This window comes from Hylobates moloch, unplaced genomic scaffold (assembly GCF_009828535.3).
Source record: "Hylobates moloch isolate HMO894 unplaced genomic scaffold, HMol_V3 SCAFFOLD_16, whole genome shotgun sequence".
Classification (NCBI taxonomy): Eukaryota; Metazoa; Chordata; class Mammalia; order Primates; family Hylobatidae; genus Hylobates; species Hylobates moloch.
The window spans coordinates 104,962-125,567 of record NW_026652291.1 but is presented as its reverse complement, the minus strand read 5'-3'; the positions used below and the strand labels follow the sequence as shown (position 1 = coordinate 125,567).

The following is a 20,606-nucleotide window of genomic DNA, read 5'->3' as shown; positions in this document are numbered from 1 at the left end:
TGTGAAATGGCTGTAATCTTTTATAAAAAGTAAAGGCTTATCTTTTCAAATTTGTAGATTGTGTGATTTTTTCATGTAATGCAACCGAGGAATAAATTCATAAACCCACCGAGTTGTAAGGCTACTCAAGTACAGGGCACCAAGCTGAGCGTTCTCATATATCCTGTAAGGCCTGAGAGATATTGAAGAAGGACCTGACCTCAGACCCTCAGAGCAAGCTGATGATCTCACGGAGTGAAGAGCTTCCGCCCAGGACATTGGTCCAAGATCCCTGTTCAATTTGTTCTTCTCTTTCTTTTTGTTATGTGCTTATACTTAAAAAAACTCTACTTTCTGCAGACCTATTTGCTATCCACCCAGAGTGAACATTTACCTCATTTTTCACTCATTTTCTCAAGTTGCTAAGTAGAATAAGTCACCAGACTCTATTTTGATGCCTCACTACTGATGACAGGATTTATCCTCTTCCTTCACTTTTGTCCCCCACACATGGGAAATCTAGTAGAAAATCATGGAACTGTCCTCATTGGATGCCAGCATTAGGCTCAAATTATACAAGCTCCTTCCCTTAGTAGGAAGCCCTACCATTCCTTCAACACCAAACCATCATAAAAACCCTGAGGCAGCCTTCTTTCCTGCTCTATTGAGCCGGTTCGGACTTTATTGAGAGGCCTGTGCAGCCCTCAGCAGACACCTCAGTAATGGAGTTGGTAAATCTTTCCATATTCACGTGGTGTGTGAATGTGGCACCATCAGACTTGACATCCACACTAAACATTGGTGAGGGTATCTCGTCCTTTGCACGGGGTCACCTGCAATTGGAGCTGTGAGCTTGGGTCCTGACAGTGACCACCACGGGCACTTTCTTCTCTTGCACTGGATGCTAACTCTTTCCGCCCCAATGTCCAGCATGCACTGTATCCTGCCTGCTGCTTGCTGCCCTTTCAGTGCTGTCGTGCTGGGCTGCAGTGTTGAGTTAAACAAAGTGCCTTTTATAGATTTAGCTGATTTACTTCAGAAGCATTGATAATTAATTGACATTTAAAGACGAGATTAAGCGACTGTAGGAAACTGTCTTTTACAGATGTGAGGTTTTTCTTTTATTAAAACAAACATTTTCATTTCAGAGACTTTGGAGATAAGCAAAAAATCATGAATCCAGATAAATTCCTCAAGGGAAGATGTTTTATGGAGAAGAAGCCACAGTGCTGACAGGAAACCAGACCTGAGCCTCCATCTGCACCTGCCCCTGAGGCTGGCTGTTGTGATCAGCGTGTTCTGAGCACCCCGAGGTTAGAATCCTGTGCCCACTTCAGTGAGGGTTGTGTCTGGACTCAAACTCACTTTCGTTCTATTTTTTCCTCAAAATTAGAGAAATTGTAAGTCATGGATCAGTGCAGGTCAGAGAACACCAAATAGCAGGATAAGCCCTTAACACACACACACACACACACACACACACGACACACACACACACACACGACACACACATACATGCACACACACAAACACTCTTAGGTGAATCGTATTCAAACTACTAAAACATACAGACAGATGGAAATACATGCCAGCAAGTGGAGGCGAGTAGAGGGGGCATACCTTGCAATAGGACAGAAATGAATAATATCAGCATTGCTTTGGTTATAACCATATAAGCAATAGGACAATTGATGGTATCTGTAAAGTGTTGGAAAAAAGTCAACCCATTATTTTATAACCAGTGAAGGAAACAGTTCCACATCTCACATGACAGTATAAGGAGCTCAGCATATCCACGCCTCCATGAAACTGGTGAGACTTATTTTGAAAAATTAACAGGTTTGGAAAGGCCCTATCAGCATACAGAAAGTGAGGGAACATTTATTCGAGATAATCTCCAAAACCTCAGTAAGCTCAGACATGATATTGATATTTGTTCAAAGATTCTCTTCCTTCCTTCTATGCCGAGCTCAGCATGATGTAAATTCCACCACAGATGGCTGCAGCCAAGTAGACAGGACTCCTTCTGCCCAGCTCCCAGCAGAGCACACTCTTCCCCAGGGGCCAGGATATTGGCCCTCTGACCTTGCCCACAGGTCATGCTGCTGAGGCTCAGTTCTAGACGAGACTTACTGAGAACCAGAGACTCACTTCTTCCACACAGCCCCGCTCATGGATACAGGCTCTGCCCTGGGTGCAGCACCACGGAGGACGTTGGCTGCCTGGTTCCCAGCCCTGCTTCTATGGCAGAGGGTCCACCCCAGCAGGATCTGCATGCTGACGAAGTGGAAATCTCCTCCCCATCCCTGCACTGAGCACTCGGCTCCTACATTAAAGAAGAAAAAGGCTCCTAATCTCCACCTGCAGAACCTTATCTAGGAGCTCTGTCTCAGGAGGGGGGTGAGGCTGAAATTTGGTCATAAAATAGACTCCCGAATCTGGTCTCGAAGGACCTGACTTCATTTACAACAGTGTGGAGAATTACAAAACCAGTGGAGGCTGTGGTAAAATGCATTTGGAAGGAGATGGGTGGACGCTCGGGAGGTCCAGGCTAAACTGCAGGGCTGCTGGCTTGCAAGAGAGAACCAAGAAGAAAGAGAACGGGAAGAGTTCTCCTGGGGTCCGTACAAATGTCAGGCACTGTTTGTTCAAAGGAGCCCATGTTTGTTTGGTTCAGTCTGTAGAGCAACTTAGAGCTCAGTGCATTGTTGAAAATATAAACTTCCAACTGCAAGCAGTGGAGCTCAACGTCTGGTCCTGGTCAGGGAAGAGACAGAGAGAGCCCAGCCCAAACCAGTGACATGTGAGGGTGACAGTGAAATCCACGACTGTGTCTCTGGGCATCTTTCAGGCAGGCCTTCCTTCTGTCACTCAGAAGAAAGTCTGGAGTTCACCTGTAATGGTTTGTGTCAAATTTTCAAAGACGTTCATGTTGTTTTTAGTTTCTAACATACATCACACACACACACACATGCACACACACACACACACGCACACACACACACAATGTTAAATATCTGGATACATGTGTGTGAACATACAATTTTAATCCTTTGTAGGACATACTCAGGGGTGAGATTTCTAGGTCATGGATTAAGGACGTGTTTAATTTTATAGGAAACTGTAAACAGTTCTCCCAGAAACTGTTTCATTTAGCACTAGCAATATGTTAGTCTCTCGGTGCCTGGCACGCTCACTGACACTGGTACTGTCAGTATTTCTTCTTTATTTTTCGTCATTCTAAAGCCTAAAGTCGAGTCTCCCTTTGGTCTTGATTTGCGTTTCTCTAATGGAAAATTACATTCATATGCTGATGTGTCATCTGTACATCTTCTTTGATAGACAGTTTGCACAAACATTTGCCTATTTTATAAACAGATTGCTTCTTTTTACCGTTGAGTTTTGCGGGTTCTTATTATAATTACATTGTTAGATGTATGATTTGCAAATACTTTCTCCCCTGAAGCTTGTCCTTCAGTTTCTTGACAGTCAGTTGAGTAGAAAATGTTTTAAAATTTGATGAAGTTCAACGAAAATTATTTTCATTTATTGATCACACATTCTAATTTTCAAGACTGTTGATCAACTGTTAATAATTTCACATTTTAATTGTATTTGTTTTTATTTTATACGTATAAATTTACGGGGGTGACTGTAATTTTGTTACATATATATACTGCATAGTCGTCTTGGCTTTAATGCATCCATTATCCAAATAATGTACATCGTACCCTTTAAGTAATTTCTCACCATTCTCCCAACTTCTGCTCTCCCATGTTTCTGAGTCTGCAATGTCCATCATTCCTTTCTCTATGGCCCTGTGCACATATTACTTAGCTCCCATTTATAAGTGAAAAAATGTGGTGTGTGCTGTTCTGCTTCTCAGTTATTAGACTTAAAATAATGACCTCGAGTTCCATCCATGTAGCTGCAAAATACATGATTCCATTCCTTAATACAGCTGGATAGTATTTAATTGTATATATATGTGACTTTTTAGATAAAATTATCTGTTGTAAGACACAAGTTAATTCCTTAGATTGATATCTATGCTACTGTGAATAGTTCTGCAGGAAAACAAAAGTCTGGTAATCATTCTGATATGATAATTTATTTTTCCTTTGGGTAGTTACCCAATGGTGGGGTTACTGAATCAAAGGTAGTTCTGCTTTTATTTATTTGAAAAATCTCCACGTTGTTTTCCACAGAGGCTGTGTTCATCTACATCCTCACAACAGTGACTGAGACTTCCCTTTGCCTTTGATCGTCACCAATGCCTGCTATTTTTGCTTCTTTTATAGCAGCCATTCCGACTGGTGTAAGATATCTCTTTGCAGTTTTAATTTGCATCTCCCTGATAATCAGTGATGTTTACACTTGTCCAGTTTTATGTGTTCTTTAAAAAAATTCCTACTCATGTCCTTTGCCAATTTTTAATGAGGTTATTTGTTTTTTCATAGCTGTTGTTGTGGTGGGGTTGTTTCAGTTCCGTGTAAATTCTGCCTATCAGTCCCCTGCCAGATGCAATGTGTGCAAATATTTTTTAGCATTCTGCAATTTGTCTGTTCACTCTGTTGCTGTGTGGAAGCTCTTTAGTTTAACTAAATTCCATTCATCTATTTTTGATGTTATTGCTTGTGCTTTTGAGGTTTTAGTGGTAAATTATTTACTAAGCCCAATGTCCAGAGGAGCTCTCCTGGTGTTTTCTTTGAGTACGTTTATATTTTGAAGTCCTATGATCAAGCCTTCAGTCCATTTTCTGTTGGTTATGTGTATGTTGAGAGGTTGGTGTCCAGCTTCATTCTTCTGCATATGGCAGTCCAATTGTCCCAGCAACATGGCATGAAGAGCCTGTCCTCTGCCCCGTGCATGTTTTTATTGACTTTGCCAAAGATCACTTGACCATAGATTGTGTGGCTCAGTTCTGGGTTTTGTACAATGTACCTGAGAGCCTTGATTCTCCGGGGATTTCAGCACTGACCTGCTCACTGCTGGAACTCTGTTAGCTCAGTAGCTTTTGAGTGTAGTGATTTGTTGCCATGGGATGGTTTTCCTAAAATTGTAGAGAGTTATGTTTCATGTTGAAACATGAGCTAGGATTTTCATAACAAAGGTATTGTTGAATTTTCCATTTCTTTTCCACATTGCTCCTCAGACTCACTGAGGCGGGTTTCTGATGTCCAGTTGAGGCACTTCCCTTTCTAAGAGCTGTATTTTTAATTACATGGCTATTTATGGGCTCCCTGTGTGGAAATACGCCTTGCCTATCACACCTACCCTACGACATTTTTAGAAATTTATTTCTGCACTGTCACTGTGAGACAATCCATGATGAGGACACATTCCACCTGTTTTATTGTTTTATAAAATTACTTTATTAATGCACCTTTCTCTCTACGAGAAAAGCTATTATCTGGATTTTCACAATTCCTCCTGCTCTCTTATCCCCACATTTTTCTCCAGTGTCATTTCCTGCAGTTTAATAAAGACATGTGTTCTGCTGTTTTGTATTCGGCCCTTTGGAGTAGTATGAGCCCAATAAACCGGCGGCCACATACCGGTGATGCATCTGGCCCAGGTAACATGGACATTTCATGCTGAATCTTTGTCAAACAGGATTCAGCTTCTGCTTCTATGAACCATTAACAGGAGTCATGCCATTTATTATTAAAGAAGAAGGACGAAGACAGGGCTCTGAATCTAATGGGGATGGGAAATGCAGGCCCTGGCAGGAAATGACACCTCAGCTGCACTTTCCTGTTCTGCAGAGGTGGGGGGGGGGGGGAGCGCCACTGAGAAGCAGGCTGGGTTCTTGTACGGGAGGCGCCCTGGGCTGTATCTCTGTGGTATCCGTGCACAGTAATATGTGGCTGTGTCCACAGGGTCCATGTTGGTCATTGTAAGAACCACCTGGTTTTTGGAGGTGTCCTTGGAGATGGTGAGCCTGGTCTTCAGAGATGTGCTGTAGTATTTATCATCATCCCAATCAATTCTCGCAAGCCACTCCAGGGCCTTCCCTGGGGGCTGACGGATCCAGCCCACACGCACTCCACTAGTGCTGAGTGAGAACCCAGAGACGGTGCAGGTCAGCGTCAGGGTCTCTGTGGGTTTCACCAGCGCAGGACCAGACTCCTTCAAGGTGACCTGGGACAAGACCCCTGTGGAGAAAGCATAAGAAGATGAAGCCCACAAACGAGAGAACAGATGTTTCACCCGTGAAGGAGTCCCTGACCACAGCACTCACAGGAAGGGATGGTCAGCAGCAGGAGCGTGGAGCAAAGTGTGTCCATGGTGGGGCACAGGAGTCACTGAACCGGGACCCCTGCTCGGCTTTTTCAACCCAGAGGAGGGTGGAGCTGGTGGAGATTTGCATTCCCCTCATCTATGCCCTATCTATAGGATGGAGTCAGGTTTCAGGACTCAGTAGGGTATTGCATCTGTGGTGAGGAGCAGTGATAGTAACATGATCAGTGTAATTCAGATGGCATTAATCTAAGGCTGGACAAGTAGATTCTGAGTAGAAGTCTTTGCAGAAGTCGTGATTATGAGGTCATGTTGGTCTTTTTGGGAGAACTATTTCATGATCGTTCTTGTTGTCAGGGATATGTGTGTAAGAATTCTCCCTACACTTCCTGAATCCATTTGTCAGGGTTTTAACATAGGTGACTCCATTTTGATTCTTACAAATTTCACAATCTCATCCAAAAGCACTGGTAGAGAAGAACAGTTTATGTAGCAGCCAATTAATTCTACATCCACCTCCCATTTTAACCAGACAAGCATATTTCTTTCACTACAAATGGCCACTTGCATTTCCAGAGAAGCCTACACACAATACAGTGGATGGTGCTGAGCAAGGAGAGTGAGGAAAGTCCCTTCAGCCTCTTCCACGCGGCTGCAGTAGCCACGGCCTGAGCCCCAGCGAGCTACAGGGAAGGGGCTTCAGCCCTTGAACTGACGTCATGGAGACCACATTTACCTTTTCCAGGGAGCAGAAAAATCCAAAAGAAAAGTGAGAACGACAACTAAAAAGAAATAAAATAAATTAGAATCAAAAGAAGCACTAGATCAGTGTTGATATTAATTTGCATAATTTAGTGTCAGGAGAAGGGTCAGACTAAAAACCTGTGAGGGTCTCCATATTCTATATGACACTGACCATGGTCCACCATCTTTAGGCTGTTATCATCATCCTTAATGACTAGTCTAAGGGAGACCCACTAAGGTCTCTGTTCTGAGTGTGATTGGAGAAGACTCAACAGGTCCCAGTGAGCTTCTACAGGTCTCCAATTTTGGCGACTGTGGTTGAGGGCTTTTCGTCTCTGTGTCAATTTGCATTTTGTCCATGTGAGCGTATGTCCTCAAAACACAGTATTTAAAAAAAATATTTAGAGATGTCATTGGTAGGCACAGCATTCTAAAATTACAGAAGTTCCTTGGAGAAACTGTCAGACGGAGATTTTTTCTGCTTTTTTTTATACTTGCAGGAAAGCAGAGTCCTAACCTTCCTGTGCACCCCACTCTGTGGTTGACTGATCAGTGGGTCCTGAGCGCCCCCTGCAGCTCATTAGCCCAGGTGTCCCTGGAGTTTTGTGTTTCACACTGGCCTTTCCTCATGGGCTTCTCTTGCACAGTAATGTAGTGACGTGTCCTTGGTTTGCAGATTTGCCCATTTGCAGAAGCAGCATCTTCTTGACATTGTCTCTTGAGATGATAAATCAAAGACAACTAAATATTCTGTCGCACAAACAAATCCTGAGAAAATCTATTCCCAGCATATTAATCTTTCCGTAGACGTTTTAGCAGTTTCTAGATGAGCAGCCATATGATATACATCCAATACCTGAATGTATCCAAAAAATAAAAATTGTCAACAATGAAAAAATGAGGTTTAAATTTAGTTTTTGCATTTGTATTTTCTTTATTACATAAATGTGTAAAGCAATTATAAAAATGCCAATATTACATTTTTATAGCATATGTGACTACAAACTGAGAAAATAAAAAAAGAGATAGAAAAGAGGAATTAGACATATATAGTTATAATATCTCTGTTCTATATATAAAGGGGTAGGCTGGGCACGGTGGCTCACGCCTGTAATCCCAGTACTTTGGGAGGCCAGGTCAGGCGGATCACAAGGTCAGGAGATTGAGACCATCCTGACTAACACAGTGAAACCCCGTCTCTACTAAAGATACAAAGAATTATCCAGCTGTGGTGGCGGGCGCCTGTAGTCCCAGCTACTTGGGAGGCTGAAGCAGGAGAATGGCGAGAACCCAGGAGGCGGAGCTTACATTGAGCCAAGATTGTGCCACTGCACTCCAGCCTGGGCAACAGACTGAGACTCCATCTCAAAAAAATAAAAAATAAAAAAAAATAAAGGAGTACTACATTTTTTAATTAGAATTCAATTATAGAAATGTCTTATTGTTATCCTTATGGTAACTACTAAGATATCATTACATAATAATTAAATAATAAATTAATAGAAACAATACATATTATTGTAAAAAGACAAAACAACAATTATTGGACAAAAGGGTAATATCATTAAAAAATAATTCCTCATAGTTGACTAAAAAAAAAAGACCCAACAATTATCTTTCTGCAAGAAAACTTCTTAACATATTCACAAAGAGAAGAAATAAAGATGGAAAAATATATACCATGAAAATATAAACCAAAGAAAACTTGAATAGCTATGTTAATTTCAGACAAAATAATCATAAAAAGAATACCTTTGCAACTCAAGTGAAATATTGCATAAAATAATAGGATCAACTTTTCCAAAATCCATTTTAAAAGACCTACTAAATGGATTTGGAACAAAAAATAGACTAACATGTATAGAAGATGGAGAAATCAACACTCATTCTGATTGACAAAACAAGCAATGATTAAACAGGTAAAGATACAAGAGTCCCAAATGACACTATCAACCTACTTGATAAATTTTTATCTATAAAATATTCAACTAGAAAATTTCAGAAATACAAACTGTCATTTACTGGAAGAGAATAAAGGAACAAGACAACTGAACTCAAACTGATGGCCTTGGTGGAATCTGGGAACAAACAAATATACAAAAGCAACAGCAAAGAGAGATTCCATCTCAAAAAAAAGAAAAGAAGATATCCACTAAAAGGGACAAACTATGAAATATTTAAAATGGCTCATTCTGAGATATATATGAGTTACCAAGGCCCATGACACAACCCCAGGAGTTCCTGAGAACATGTGTCTAAAATGGCTTGGTTATAGCTTGATTTTATATATTTTAGTGGGTCAGAAGTTACAGGCAGATATTAATCAACACATGTGAGCTATGCCATTTATGCAGTCTAGAAAGGCAGGAAAGTTTACGCACAGAGTTCCAGGACATAGGTGAATTCAAAGATTTTCTGATTGGCAATTGGTTGAAATGTAAGGTAATACAATCATTACAATTGAGTGCCTGGATTAAGATAAGGGGTCCTGGAGATCATAGTTCTTATTATGTAGATGAAGCCTCCAGGTAGCAGATTTCATAGAGAATAGATCATTAGGTTTTGCTGTTTGTCATGTGATGCTATACTAGAATCAAGTTGTAATTTGGTGTCTTTTGTCCGTCTTAAGATCTTTGCTGTAGTACTAATGCTGCCCACTGGTGCCTTAATTCCAAAGAGAGGAGCATATAATGAGGCATGTCTGACCTCTCACTTTCCCATCATTGCTGGAACAAGTTTTAGAATTTACTTTGAAATCCCCTTGGCTGAGGGTTGGGTTCATCCAGTTGCTTGAGGAAGTTTAGAATTTTATTTTACAATAGAAATTACTGGAAAAATGGTAAATAAAATGAGGTCTAGTACTGAATATATTTACACTTATCAGTATAAATGTGTTAACACCATGTCTTATGATGATGGAGGATATTCATCTTAGGAGATACTTAGAGATGGGAACACACTGTATTAACTTTATAACTATTTTGTTTATCTATAATTATTCTGAATCAAAAGTATATAAATGTAAAAAGACTATCATAAAAATACAAGTCCCCACTGATAAAATAAGTTTCTGGAAATTATATAATTTCAATTACATTTATGAACATGTATTCTAGAAGAAAATATTGAAATTACCATAAAAAAATGACCAATGTTTATTTGTATCAAAAAACATGTGAAGCACCAAATACTAAAATCAAGCAAAGAGAGTGCTATTTATATAGTTATCTTATTTTCTATTATTATTATAGGCATTTATAAACCAGTAATAAGCATAATTATGTTAATTTTTTCTCAATTTTGTGTCAATATCTTCTTAATGTCGTATAGACTTTTGTTACTGCATGTGTCATTTCCAAAATATTCAGCTATTATTTTTCATATTAATATGACTCCTTTGTTGGCCCTAGGTATTGCATTTTAATATGGACATTTATCAGTTCCCCAAATTAATACTTTTATAATTTCTTACACCTGTCTTTACTGGAATCTCTAAACATAAATTGTGATTTCATTTTAATATGGACATTTATCAGTTCCCAAAATCAATACTTTTATAATTTCTTTAATCTCGTAATCCTGTTATCTTTGTAAGCTGAGGATGTACATCACCTCAGGACCCTGTGATGATTGCGTTAACTGTACAAATTGATTGTAAAACGTGTGTTTGAACAATATGAAATCAGTGCACCTTGAAAAAGAATAGAATAACAGTGATTTTAGGGAACAAGGGAAGATAACCATAAGGTCTGACTGCCTGTGGGATTGGGCAGAATAGAGCCATATTTTTCTTCTTGCAGAGAGCCTATAAACTGATGTGGAAGATATGACTAAACTCTTTCCCAGCAAGGAATATTAATAATTAATACCCTGGGGAAGGAATACGTGATCTTTGCCCTGCTTTTTGCCCCTTAAAGCATGTGATCTTTGTGATCTACTCCCTGTTCATACACCCCCTCTCCTTTTAAAATCCCTAATAAAAACTTGCTGGTGTTGTGGCTCAGGGGGCATCATGGACCTGTCGATAGGTGATGTCACCCCCAGTGGCCCAGCTGTAAATTCCTTTCTTTGTACTCTTTCTTTTTATTTCTCAGACCAGCTGACACTTACAGAAAATAGAAAGACCCTAGGTTGAAATATTGGGGGTGGGTTCCCTATCTGAGGAGTCTGTCGTGCTCTTTAGCTTTTGTAGGCTTCTCATAGAAGAGCCTCGGAAGTCGGGAAAGAGACACTGTCTTGAAAGGATTAACTGGGTCTATCAGGAGGGTCAACCTGGGTTTATACAGCAGATGGTAGAAACTATGTTCAACTCAGGAATTCACTTGCAGATTATATTCAACTCTATACTTATTTTGACAGCGTATGGAAAGTGAAAACCTGCATGTACAAGTGACTTAAAGATCTCTAGCTGCATCTATGCCTGTGTATTAGCATAGCAACAGAAAATTGTAAATTATATATTTGAATGTACCACCTCACCACATAGTATTATGTAGAATGAAAACTCACCATGTTCCTCAGAAAGAAAACTAAAGCCATTCTTCACTTCTCTTCCCCAAACAATAATCCATAATAATCTTCCCAACAATAATTCACCAGAATATTCATCATTCATTATTCCAAAATATATTCCAAAGTGTATTTCCAGGAGCATGGCACCGTGAAAATATTTAACCAGTTCATAACAAGACCTGACCTGGCTTCCCATCAGACCAGAAGCTGCTAGTCTTTTAGTTGCACAGATCTGCCTCTACACCAGTGTTTCCCAACATTTTTGGCACCAGGGAACAGTTTCGTGGAGGACAATTTTCCCATAGATGGTGTGGCGGGTGGTTACGGGATGAACTTGTTCCACCTGCAAACATCAGGCATTTGATTCTCACAGGGAGTGCTCAGACTAGGTCCCTTGCATGTGCAGTTCACAATAGAATTCAGCTCCTAGGAGAATCTAATGCGCAGCTAATCTGACAGGAGGTGGAGGTCAGGCAGTGATGCTCACCCACCGCTCACCTCCTGCTGTGCAGCCTGGTTTCTAACAGGCTGCTGACCAGTACTGTTCCACTGCCTAGGTTTTGGGGACCCCTGCTGTAAATGCTTGGAGACCTTACTCTGGGCATGGGCATAGAAATCCAGGAGTCCGATGAGCTCTAAATCAGTGTACATTTTATGGGTTCTTGAGGAAAGAGTGCAAAGAGGAATGTCCCCACTCACTTTCCCTCTACCTGGCATCATTCCCAGTGACCCACTTGAAGAACCCAGGGTGCTTCAAGGTAATTTAGGCTTGTTATACCAGGGACCACCAGGAAAGGAAACAATTAATGTGTCCATGTGGGTTCATCTGTGGCAAGTTATTTATTACTTCAGTGCAGGGTGTTGATCATGGAGAAGTCTGTGCGTGTCTTGGGCAGGGGTACATGGGAACTGTTTCTTCTACTCAAATTTGCTGTGATCCTAAAAGTGTTTTAAAATAAATATAATGTAAAAGCAGTGGCAAAGAAATTTTGGAAGAAATGTTGGCCACTTCTTAGAAGTTATATTTAGTCTCACCATGTGATCAAGCAATCCTGCTCCAAATGATTTTTCCATTCAGTTTTAAAATTTATATCCTCACAAACCCTCCATGGGAATGTTTGCGTCAGTCTGCTTGATTGCTGCCTTTCCCTCTCTGTGAATTTTACTTACAGGGTGAAAGTTGAAAAGACTATTGCCTATATAATTTGAGCTTATACATCTTTCTATTGCTTCTTTTCCTCAATTACTTAACCCATTTTCTAAACACGTTTAAACTTCACAAATCCTGTCATCCCAGCCCCAGCACAGCTGCCTCCTTCCTCTAGGTTTCTGACACACTCCGGATATGGGTTTTGACACTGTGTGCCTTGCACAGTAATACACGGCCGTGTCCTCAGATCTCAGGCTGCTCAGCTCCATGTAGGCTGTGTCTGTAGACGTGCCCGCGGTCATGTTGACTCTGCCTTGGAACTTGGCAGAGTTTTTTTGTGCGTATATTGTTTTACCGTCTTCAGGATCAACACGTCCCATCCACTCAAGCCCTTTTCCAGGGGCCTGTCGCACCCAGTGTATGTAGTGGAAGGTGAAGGTGGATCTGGAAACCTTGCAGGAGACCTTCACTGAGGACCCAGGTTTCCTCACCTCAGCTCCAGACTGCACCGGCTGCACCTGGGAGTGGGCACCTGTGGAGAGGACAGAGGAGGGAATGAGACCCTGCTTAACTGGACCCAGTCCCCTCATCAGCCCTGGAACTAAGGATTCTCTTACCTGTAGCTGCTGCCACCAAGAGGAGGATCCTCCAGGTCCAGTCCATGGTGAGATGCTGTGCTCTGGGGGCTTCTATAGGGGAGGGATGTGACTGTTGTGTGATGCTCTCTGGGCAAGGACAGATCTGTATTTACCTCAGTAGACACAAGTGCATTTGCGTATTCATGAGGCAGGTATTTCATAGCTCAAGCCACCCCACCCTGAGGAAGAAGACAGGTGACACGTGGACCACGCCACAGCGGGCTGCTGAGTTCCATGCCCTGAAATTTGTTTAATGGTATTTGTCCTCTGGTATGCTCAGAAGTCCATGAAGACAGAGAACTCGTCTTACAGAAACCCAGCATCTCACAGGACATGGTCCTCAATGTGATTTGTTGTTCTTATGGCTCACTGACAACCTGAACTTTTCCTGGGCCTTGACTTCTGGGATGAGTGTATCTCCTGGTAGTAACAACCATTGAATTAATAAAACCACCGCTCAATTCCTAACTATAAATACATTTGAAAAGACTAGACATTTCTCCCTTTAAATGTGGTTTGCATTAAATTATTGGGTTGGGTATAGGCTACATATACAATGAAATAATTAAAGGCACATCAGTACTTGCTAAATTCTTATTTAAATTTTAGGTCATTATTGATTTGAAATAAGAAACACTGAATTCCTGAGAGAAAACCCCTCCCCAGCCTCCTGTGCACCTGCTCCAGGGCTGAATCCTGGGCTGGGTGCTTCCTGAGCGCCTCCTGCAGCTCAGTTCCTACCCTGCATGGAAGTTCCTGTCTGGGCTCACAGAGAACTCTCTTCCCGGTGTATCAAGCCCAATATGAAGGGGCTGTGCCCTGGCTCAGAATGCTCTTTCAGTGGCATCAATTGCTTCTCCCACCATCTCTTACAATAGGAAATAGGCCTTGGAAAACCCAACATAATATACAATAAGAGTGTTTTCAAGGGTGTCTTCAAGGAGTTTTATGGTTTGAGGTCTTACATTTAAGGCTTTAATCAATTTTGAGTTAATTTTATATATGTTGAAAGTACAGGGCCAGCTTCAGTCTTCATCACATGCCTAGTCAGATGTCCCAGTATCATTTATCGAACAGAGTCCTTTCCTCATTGCTTGTTTTCATCAGCCTTATCAAAGATGAGATGATTGTAGGTGAGCAGCCACACACCAGTCAGAATGGTATCGCAAAAAAGTCAAAAAACAAAGATGCTTGTGGGACTTTGGAGTAAAAAGAACACTTATACACTATTGATGAGAATATAAATTAGTCTTGCCACTTTGGAAAGCAGACTGGAGATTTCTCAAAGAACTTAAAACAGACAAATCATTTTACCCAGCAATCCCACTACTGGGTATACACTAAAAAGTAAGCAAATAATTCAACCTAAGAGACACCTACACAGGCATATTCATTGCTGTGCTGTTAAAAGTGGCAAAGACATAGTTCAACCTTGGTAGACTGAATATACAAAATGTGGTACATCTACACTGTATAATACTACACAGCCATGAAAAAGAATGAAATCATGTCCTTTGCAGCAAAATTAATGGAGCTGCTGGTCTTAATCATAAACAAATTAATGCAGGAACAGAAAACCAAATACCACATATTCTCCTATGTGGGAGCTCAGCATTGAGCACACATGGAAATAAATAGAAGAACAATAGACACTGTGGACTGCTGGAGAGTGGAGGGAGGGGGTGACGGAATCTGGATTCCAAACCTCAGCATCACTCAATAATCCCATGTGACAATGTCCACATATGTCCCCTCTGTATCTAAATTAAAAATTGAAATTAAAAAAAAAATCCTTACATGAGAGCTGACTGGAAGCACTGAGAGGACACTTGTTGTGGAGATGGACCTGCTCCTCACCCTAACTTCGGTGCTGGAGAAAAACGTGCACATTTGCCAGAAACCCTCAAACTGCACATTGAAGATCTATGCATTTTTGTATATGTTCTCTCATAAAAAAAGAAAATAGACAATTGTAGGAAATATTTTTATTGAAATTAAAATCTTAATAACATGTATATGAAAATTCAAATAGAAAATGTAAATGTGATTATTACAATAATTATTTAAAGACATTTATTTATATCTACTAGAATAAAATCCCAGAAATAAAAAAGATAAAGGTGACATCTTAAAATGAAAAATTAATAAACACACATTTCACAAACAAGTAAAACATGGCTGAAATATGTTGAACATTTTATATTATTAGTTATACAAAGTTAATAAACTATTGATATAATATTGTAAACTGTTTTATTAGGATAAATTACTAACATTTTGTGTCAAACCATAACTGGGGACAGCCGACAGAAAAATAACAATATTTTCAAGCACATGTTATAAATGTTAATATATTCTCAATGTTGGCCCAGCTCTTACACCTGAGATTTTCAACTATATCATGGATTTGTTTGGAGTCCTAGGAAAAATTAATTTTAAGAAATGACTTAAAGGAATTGTCTCCAATATGGAGATATTAGTATCTCATCTATAAAGAAATGGAAAATACATAATACATGTCAAGTCCTTGTAAGAAACCCTGTCCCATGGAAAAGGGCTTATCATATTTGTTAGTGATACATTTACTGTTAAAATTATCACCTTCACGATGTTTTAGAAAATTAAAGCAAAGCGTGATGAATTGAAGTGTGATGTTGCTTGTTTGGTACAACAGCGGGGTGAGGATAACGAAGAGTCCTGTGATCCCGAGGAGATGGCCTAATCCAAGGAGAGGGAGGCTCCAGGTCGTGTGGACTCACAAGGGGCACCTGCTTCTGCCTGTCCCGCAGCCACTCCCAGAAGCCTTCAGGAGACAGGGGTGCGGATGGGCCCTTGAGATGATCAGATGAGAGCTGGAACTGAAGAAAAAGATAATGATCTGGGATAAATTTTAAAAAATTAAAATAAAAAATTTTATTTTAAATTCACAAATTATGGTTGTTTATATTTACAAGGTAAGAAGCAATGTTATGATTTGTGAATACCATATGGAATAACTAAGATAATTAAGAAATGATTAAGATAATTATCATTTATCACTTCAAGTTCTTATTATTTATTGTGACAACCACATTTGAAATAACCATTATTTAACAGTAGTTAAATGAACAAATATAAATCAATTGATGTAAACAATTAAAAATAACCAAAATCAATTGTGAAATACTCAAATAATTTACATTTAGCTCATCATTAAGTTTGATTCTTTAGGACATATTTTTAGAATTACTTTATTGTAATGTTTATTATGAATTCCTACACATATATGCATATGTCTATGTATTTATATATTTTTTCTTTCTTTTGTTTGTCTGTTTGTTTTTTGAGATTGAATCTTGCTCTGTCGCCCAGGCTGGAGGGCAGTGGCGCCATTTAGCTCACTGCAATCTCTGCCTTCCGTGTTCAAGTGATTCTCTTGCTTCAGCCTACAGAGTAGCTGGGATTAAAGGCACGCGCCAATACACACAGCTGATTTTTGCATTTTTAGTAGAGATAGAGTTTCACTATTTTGCCCAGGCTGGTCTCGAACTCCTGGCTCAAGTGATCAGCCCACCTAGGCCTTCCAAGGTGCTGGGATTACATGCGTGAGCCACTGCGCCTGGCCTATTCATCTTTCTATGGCTATAAATTTATGTCCCTATAGCTTTGTAGCTGCTGATGTCAACAAATGTTAATAAAACTCTGGAAGAATCGGAATGTTTGCATTGCAAATAGGAATGTTTATTTCATTAAAGTGTAAACATATATATATAATTTTTAAATTAGTAAAATTTAAATACTGACGATAATAAATTCATAATAAACACAAGTAATAAAACGTCACAGCCTAGAATGCTCCAGAGTCCGGCAAACACAAACCTGACTTCTCCAGCTGATAAGAAAGGAAACCTCCCCGTGCACCTGCTCCTGGGACCTGTCCCGCCTTCAGTGGGTCCCGAGCGCCCCCTGGTGGCCCCGCGCGCCTCTGCAGGGAGGTTTGTGTCTGGGCTCACACTGACCTCCCCTCACTGTGTCTCTGGTACAGTAATACACGGCCGTGTCCTCGGTTTTCAGGCTGTTCATTTGCAGATAGGCGATGCTTTTGGAATCATCTCTTGAGATGGTGAATCTGCCTTTCACAGACGCGGCGTATTCTGTTGTCCCACCATTAGCTTTGTTTCTAATGAAACCTACCCACTCCAGCCCCTTCCCTGGAGCCTGGCGGACCCAGTGCATGTAGTAGTCACTGAATGTGAATCCAGAGGCTGCACAGGAGAGTCTCAGAGACCCCCCAGGCTGGACCAAGCCTCCCCCAGACTCCACCAGCTGCACCGCACACTGGACACCTGCAAACACAGAGACACCAAGGTCAGAAACTGCCACAAAAATCCACTGTTTCTCTCACTCATGTCCACTCACATTGTCTCTACTTCTCCATGAATTACCTTTTAAAATAGCAACAAGGAAAACCCAGCTCAGCCCCAACTCCATGGTTGGTCTTCTGTGTTCAGTACTGATCACCAAGTGGAAACTCCTGGGAATCCCAAGGCTGGGGCTCCTCTCCCACAGCTGCAGGGTCAGGGCTGGGCTGGTTTTCATCAGCAGAGGGAGGACCCTATTTGCATGTCTCCTACTATATAGCAAGCTCTGGGGTGGGACGCCTGGGGAGAGAGTGGGGCTCAGAGCATGTCGGAGTGTCCTGGGGGAGATTTGTGATATTGATAGCATTGGGAAATTGTGGTTTCTTATTGTCTGTTTGTTTTGTGATAAACTTAAACCTTAAAATCTAAAAATCTTATAATTTTGTAATTTTTATTTAAAAAGTTTCATTGAGGTACAATAGATCTACATAAACTGCATATTTTTAAAGTTAGCATCAATCATCTTTTATTTTTACATATGCAGAGAAACCATGGCATGTAGTATCAACATTATTTCCATGTTAAAGATGAAAAAAATATCAGCAAAACCACAGGTGGGTTTTATAATGTCCCCAGAGCTCACATTTGGTCAGAGTGAGCCTGGGTATCTGGGCCTGTGCTTCTCACCACTGGACCTGACTTCTCCCTGAACCAGGCCCAGCACACACAGGTCACAGCTCGTGATGTTTGCAGAACCTTTTCTCTGTAATGGGAACATGGTGTGATGTGTGTGCACTGTTGTGATTACCTAACAAATGGGAAGAAAAGCACGTTTCCTACAGTTTTATTTTCTTGAGTGTCATACATTTCTCATGTTGGTATCTATCTTTCCATCAACCTTTAACAAATAATCTACCCACTGATTTCCAATACCCTCATTGAGGCATTATTGCTGTATAATAAATATTGCATAATTAAAGTGTGCAGTGTAGTAAGCACTGAAGCCGAGCATGGTGGTGCACACCTGTAGTCCCAGCTACATAGGGCAGAGGGAGGAGGATGGCTGGAGACCCAGGGTCTGAGGCTGCAGAGAGCTGTGATCTCACCACTGAGCTCAAGCCTGGATGACAAAGCAAGACCATGTCTCCAAAGGAAAAAAAATGTAATTTCTCAGGTGCTCACCTGTGCATCCAAAATAACAATCAAAATAACGACGATTACAGTTAAAAGCTTCCCTGTGTTCCTCTCCTTCCTGCCTCCCAGTCATTTCCCTCTCACCATACTGAGTCAACCTCTCATCTTTGTTAATTCAGATCTATTTTTCGAGATTTTGTTAAAGTGAAATCTTGTATTTTCAATTTCATTTGTGTGGCTTCTTGCTCAGCATAATTACTTGTGAGTCAGTAATTTGGTTGTGTATGAAGAATGTGTTGATTCTAATGAGGAACAGAATTCCAGTTAAAGAATGCACCCACAGTATTTATCTAGAAAGCTCTTTAATATTGGCATAATTTCCAGTTTCTGAGTATTACAAATAAAGCTTCTACTCAGCCTGGAGATGCAGGCATCCCAGAAAATATATCATTTTTACTAAAACAACTGACTTTAGTAAGCTGCAAATCAGCACATTTTCTTTAGTACACCAGATTACTGATGTTATAGTACAATCAAGAGACCTTACACCTTTTGAAAGTCAGTGACTTGCAGGAACAAACAGGAAGAGAATATGACCTTATCTGGGGCAGAGTCCAGCAAATGTCATATAAGCTAATGCAAAATTAAATTAGACATATGCATTGGATTGTTTAAAATTGAGTATAATAAAGAAGTTATTGTTTAAATTATCAGAGGACATACAACTGAGAGATTCCTATTGCTATTGAAACCTTTTCTCCCAGGATTGAGGACACATCACAAAAATCTCCACCCTCTTCCTCTCGAGATGGTTCTGTGTGGGAAAGCGGAACGGCAGCTGTGGCTGAAATGCATCCAGACCCACCTCCCTCACCACCACCACATGATCGAAGAATTAACATGCAGGGGCAAAGCCACTATCACCTATGTGTTACAGGCACTGGAGGAACTCATAGAAACTGGGAGAGAAGAAAGAAAAGCTCCAAAGCTCTGTCCATTCTCTCAGGAATAACAGCCTCATCTCCCACCTCCTCTCTCTTCCCTCAGGAAGAACAGCCTCATCCTGCTGGGAAGGGCAGAAAAGAGGAAGCTGAAGACATCAGTGGGAAGACATAGTGGCTGCTGGGAGAAGACCTGGGAAAGAACAAGGAGACCCTCTACCCAGGAATGGGAGGAAGATGCATGGATCAGCATCACACCTGCAGGAGGGGCAGGGATACTTGGAAGGACACGTCCTGAGCCAGGACTGTGACATCTGCCCGCAGTATGGCTCCCTCAGAAGGACACAGAGTGCCCGTTCAGTGCAACCCTTCCCACCACATTGACAATCATCAGGTCCATGTGGCTCTGGGATGACCTGGGGGATCTGAAAGACAGAGTCTGTGTGGATAGGACAAGACTAAGGCCCAAAGCCAAGCAGGAAACAAAATTAAGGTGTCATTGGAGTGATCTGAGTGTCTGGTGGCTGCAGAGGAAACACGCTTTGATTCTGGCAGCCACTGCAACAATGACTTTCAAATGTAGCCCTGACTAGTTTCACACAATTTTCTACAATAAAGGCTGAGAAAATACAGGGTATGATCATCTACAATAAAATGCAAAAATCATAAAGCAAGTAATTAGCTGATATAATGAATCTGACAGAAGTATCTGCAGAAGATAAATTTTGAAATAACTTGCATAAATACTTGAAACATTTACACTTGATCCCATTGTTAGTCTATGTATAACTTCGTAAGAATTTGCCAACGTGTTATAACTAATACTAATATTACTAATACTATATTAATATCATGCTTTTAATAAAAACCACAGAGTAGGTTCTGTTAGAACTATTGATGAAAAAGCAACCTTGCAAAATATTTA

The 20,606-nt window shown here is 40.7% G+C and overlaps 3 gene segments (V, D, J or C); all 3 read right to left on the bottom strand.

Moving 5' to 3' along the window:
- Positions 1 to 5,679: 5,679 nt before the first annotated feature.
- Positions 5,680 to 6,307, bottom strand: LOC116456212 (immunoglobulin heavy variable 2-70D-like). The segment is given in 2 exon segments: positions 5,680 to 6,137; positions 6,224 to 6,307. Coding segments are annotated over 2 exon segments (504 nt in total).
- Positions 6,308 to 12,747: 6,440 nt separating this feature from the next.
- Positions 12,748 to 13,306, bottom strand: LOC116456211 (immunoglobulin heavy variable 1-69-2-like). The segment is given in 2 exon segments: positions 12,748 to 13,160; positions 13,246 to 13,306. Coding segments are annotated over 2 exon segments (459 nt in total).
- Positions 13,307 to 17,190: 3,884 nt separating this feature from the next.
- On the bottom strand, positions 17,191 to 17,836 carry LOC116456210 (immunoglobulin heavy variable 3-49-like). The segment is given in 2 exon segments: positions 17,191 to 17,591; positions 17,691 to 17,836. Coding segments are annotated over 2 exon segments (447 nt in total).
- Positions 17,837 to 20,606: the final 2,770 nt, after the last annotated feature.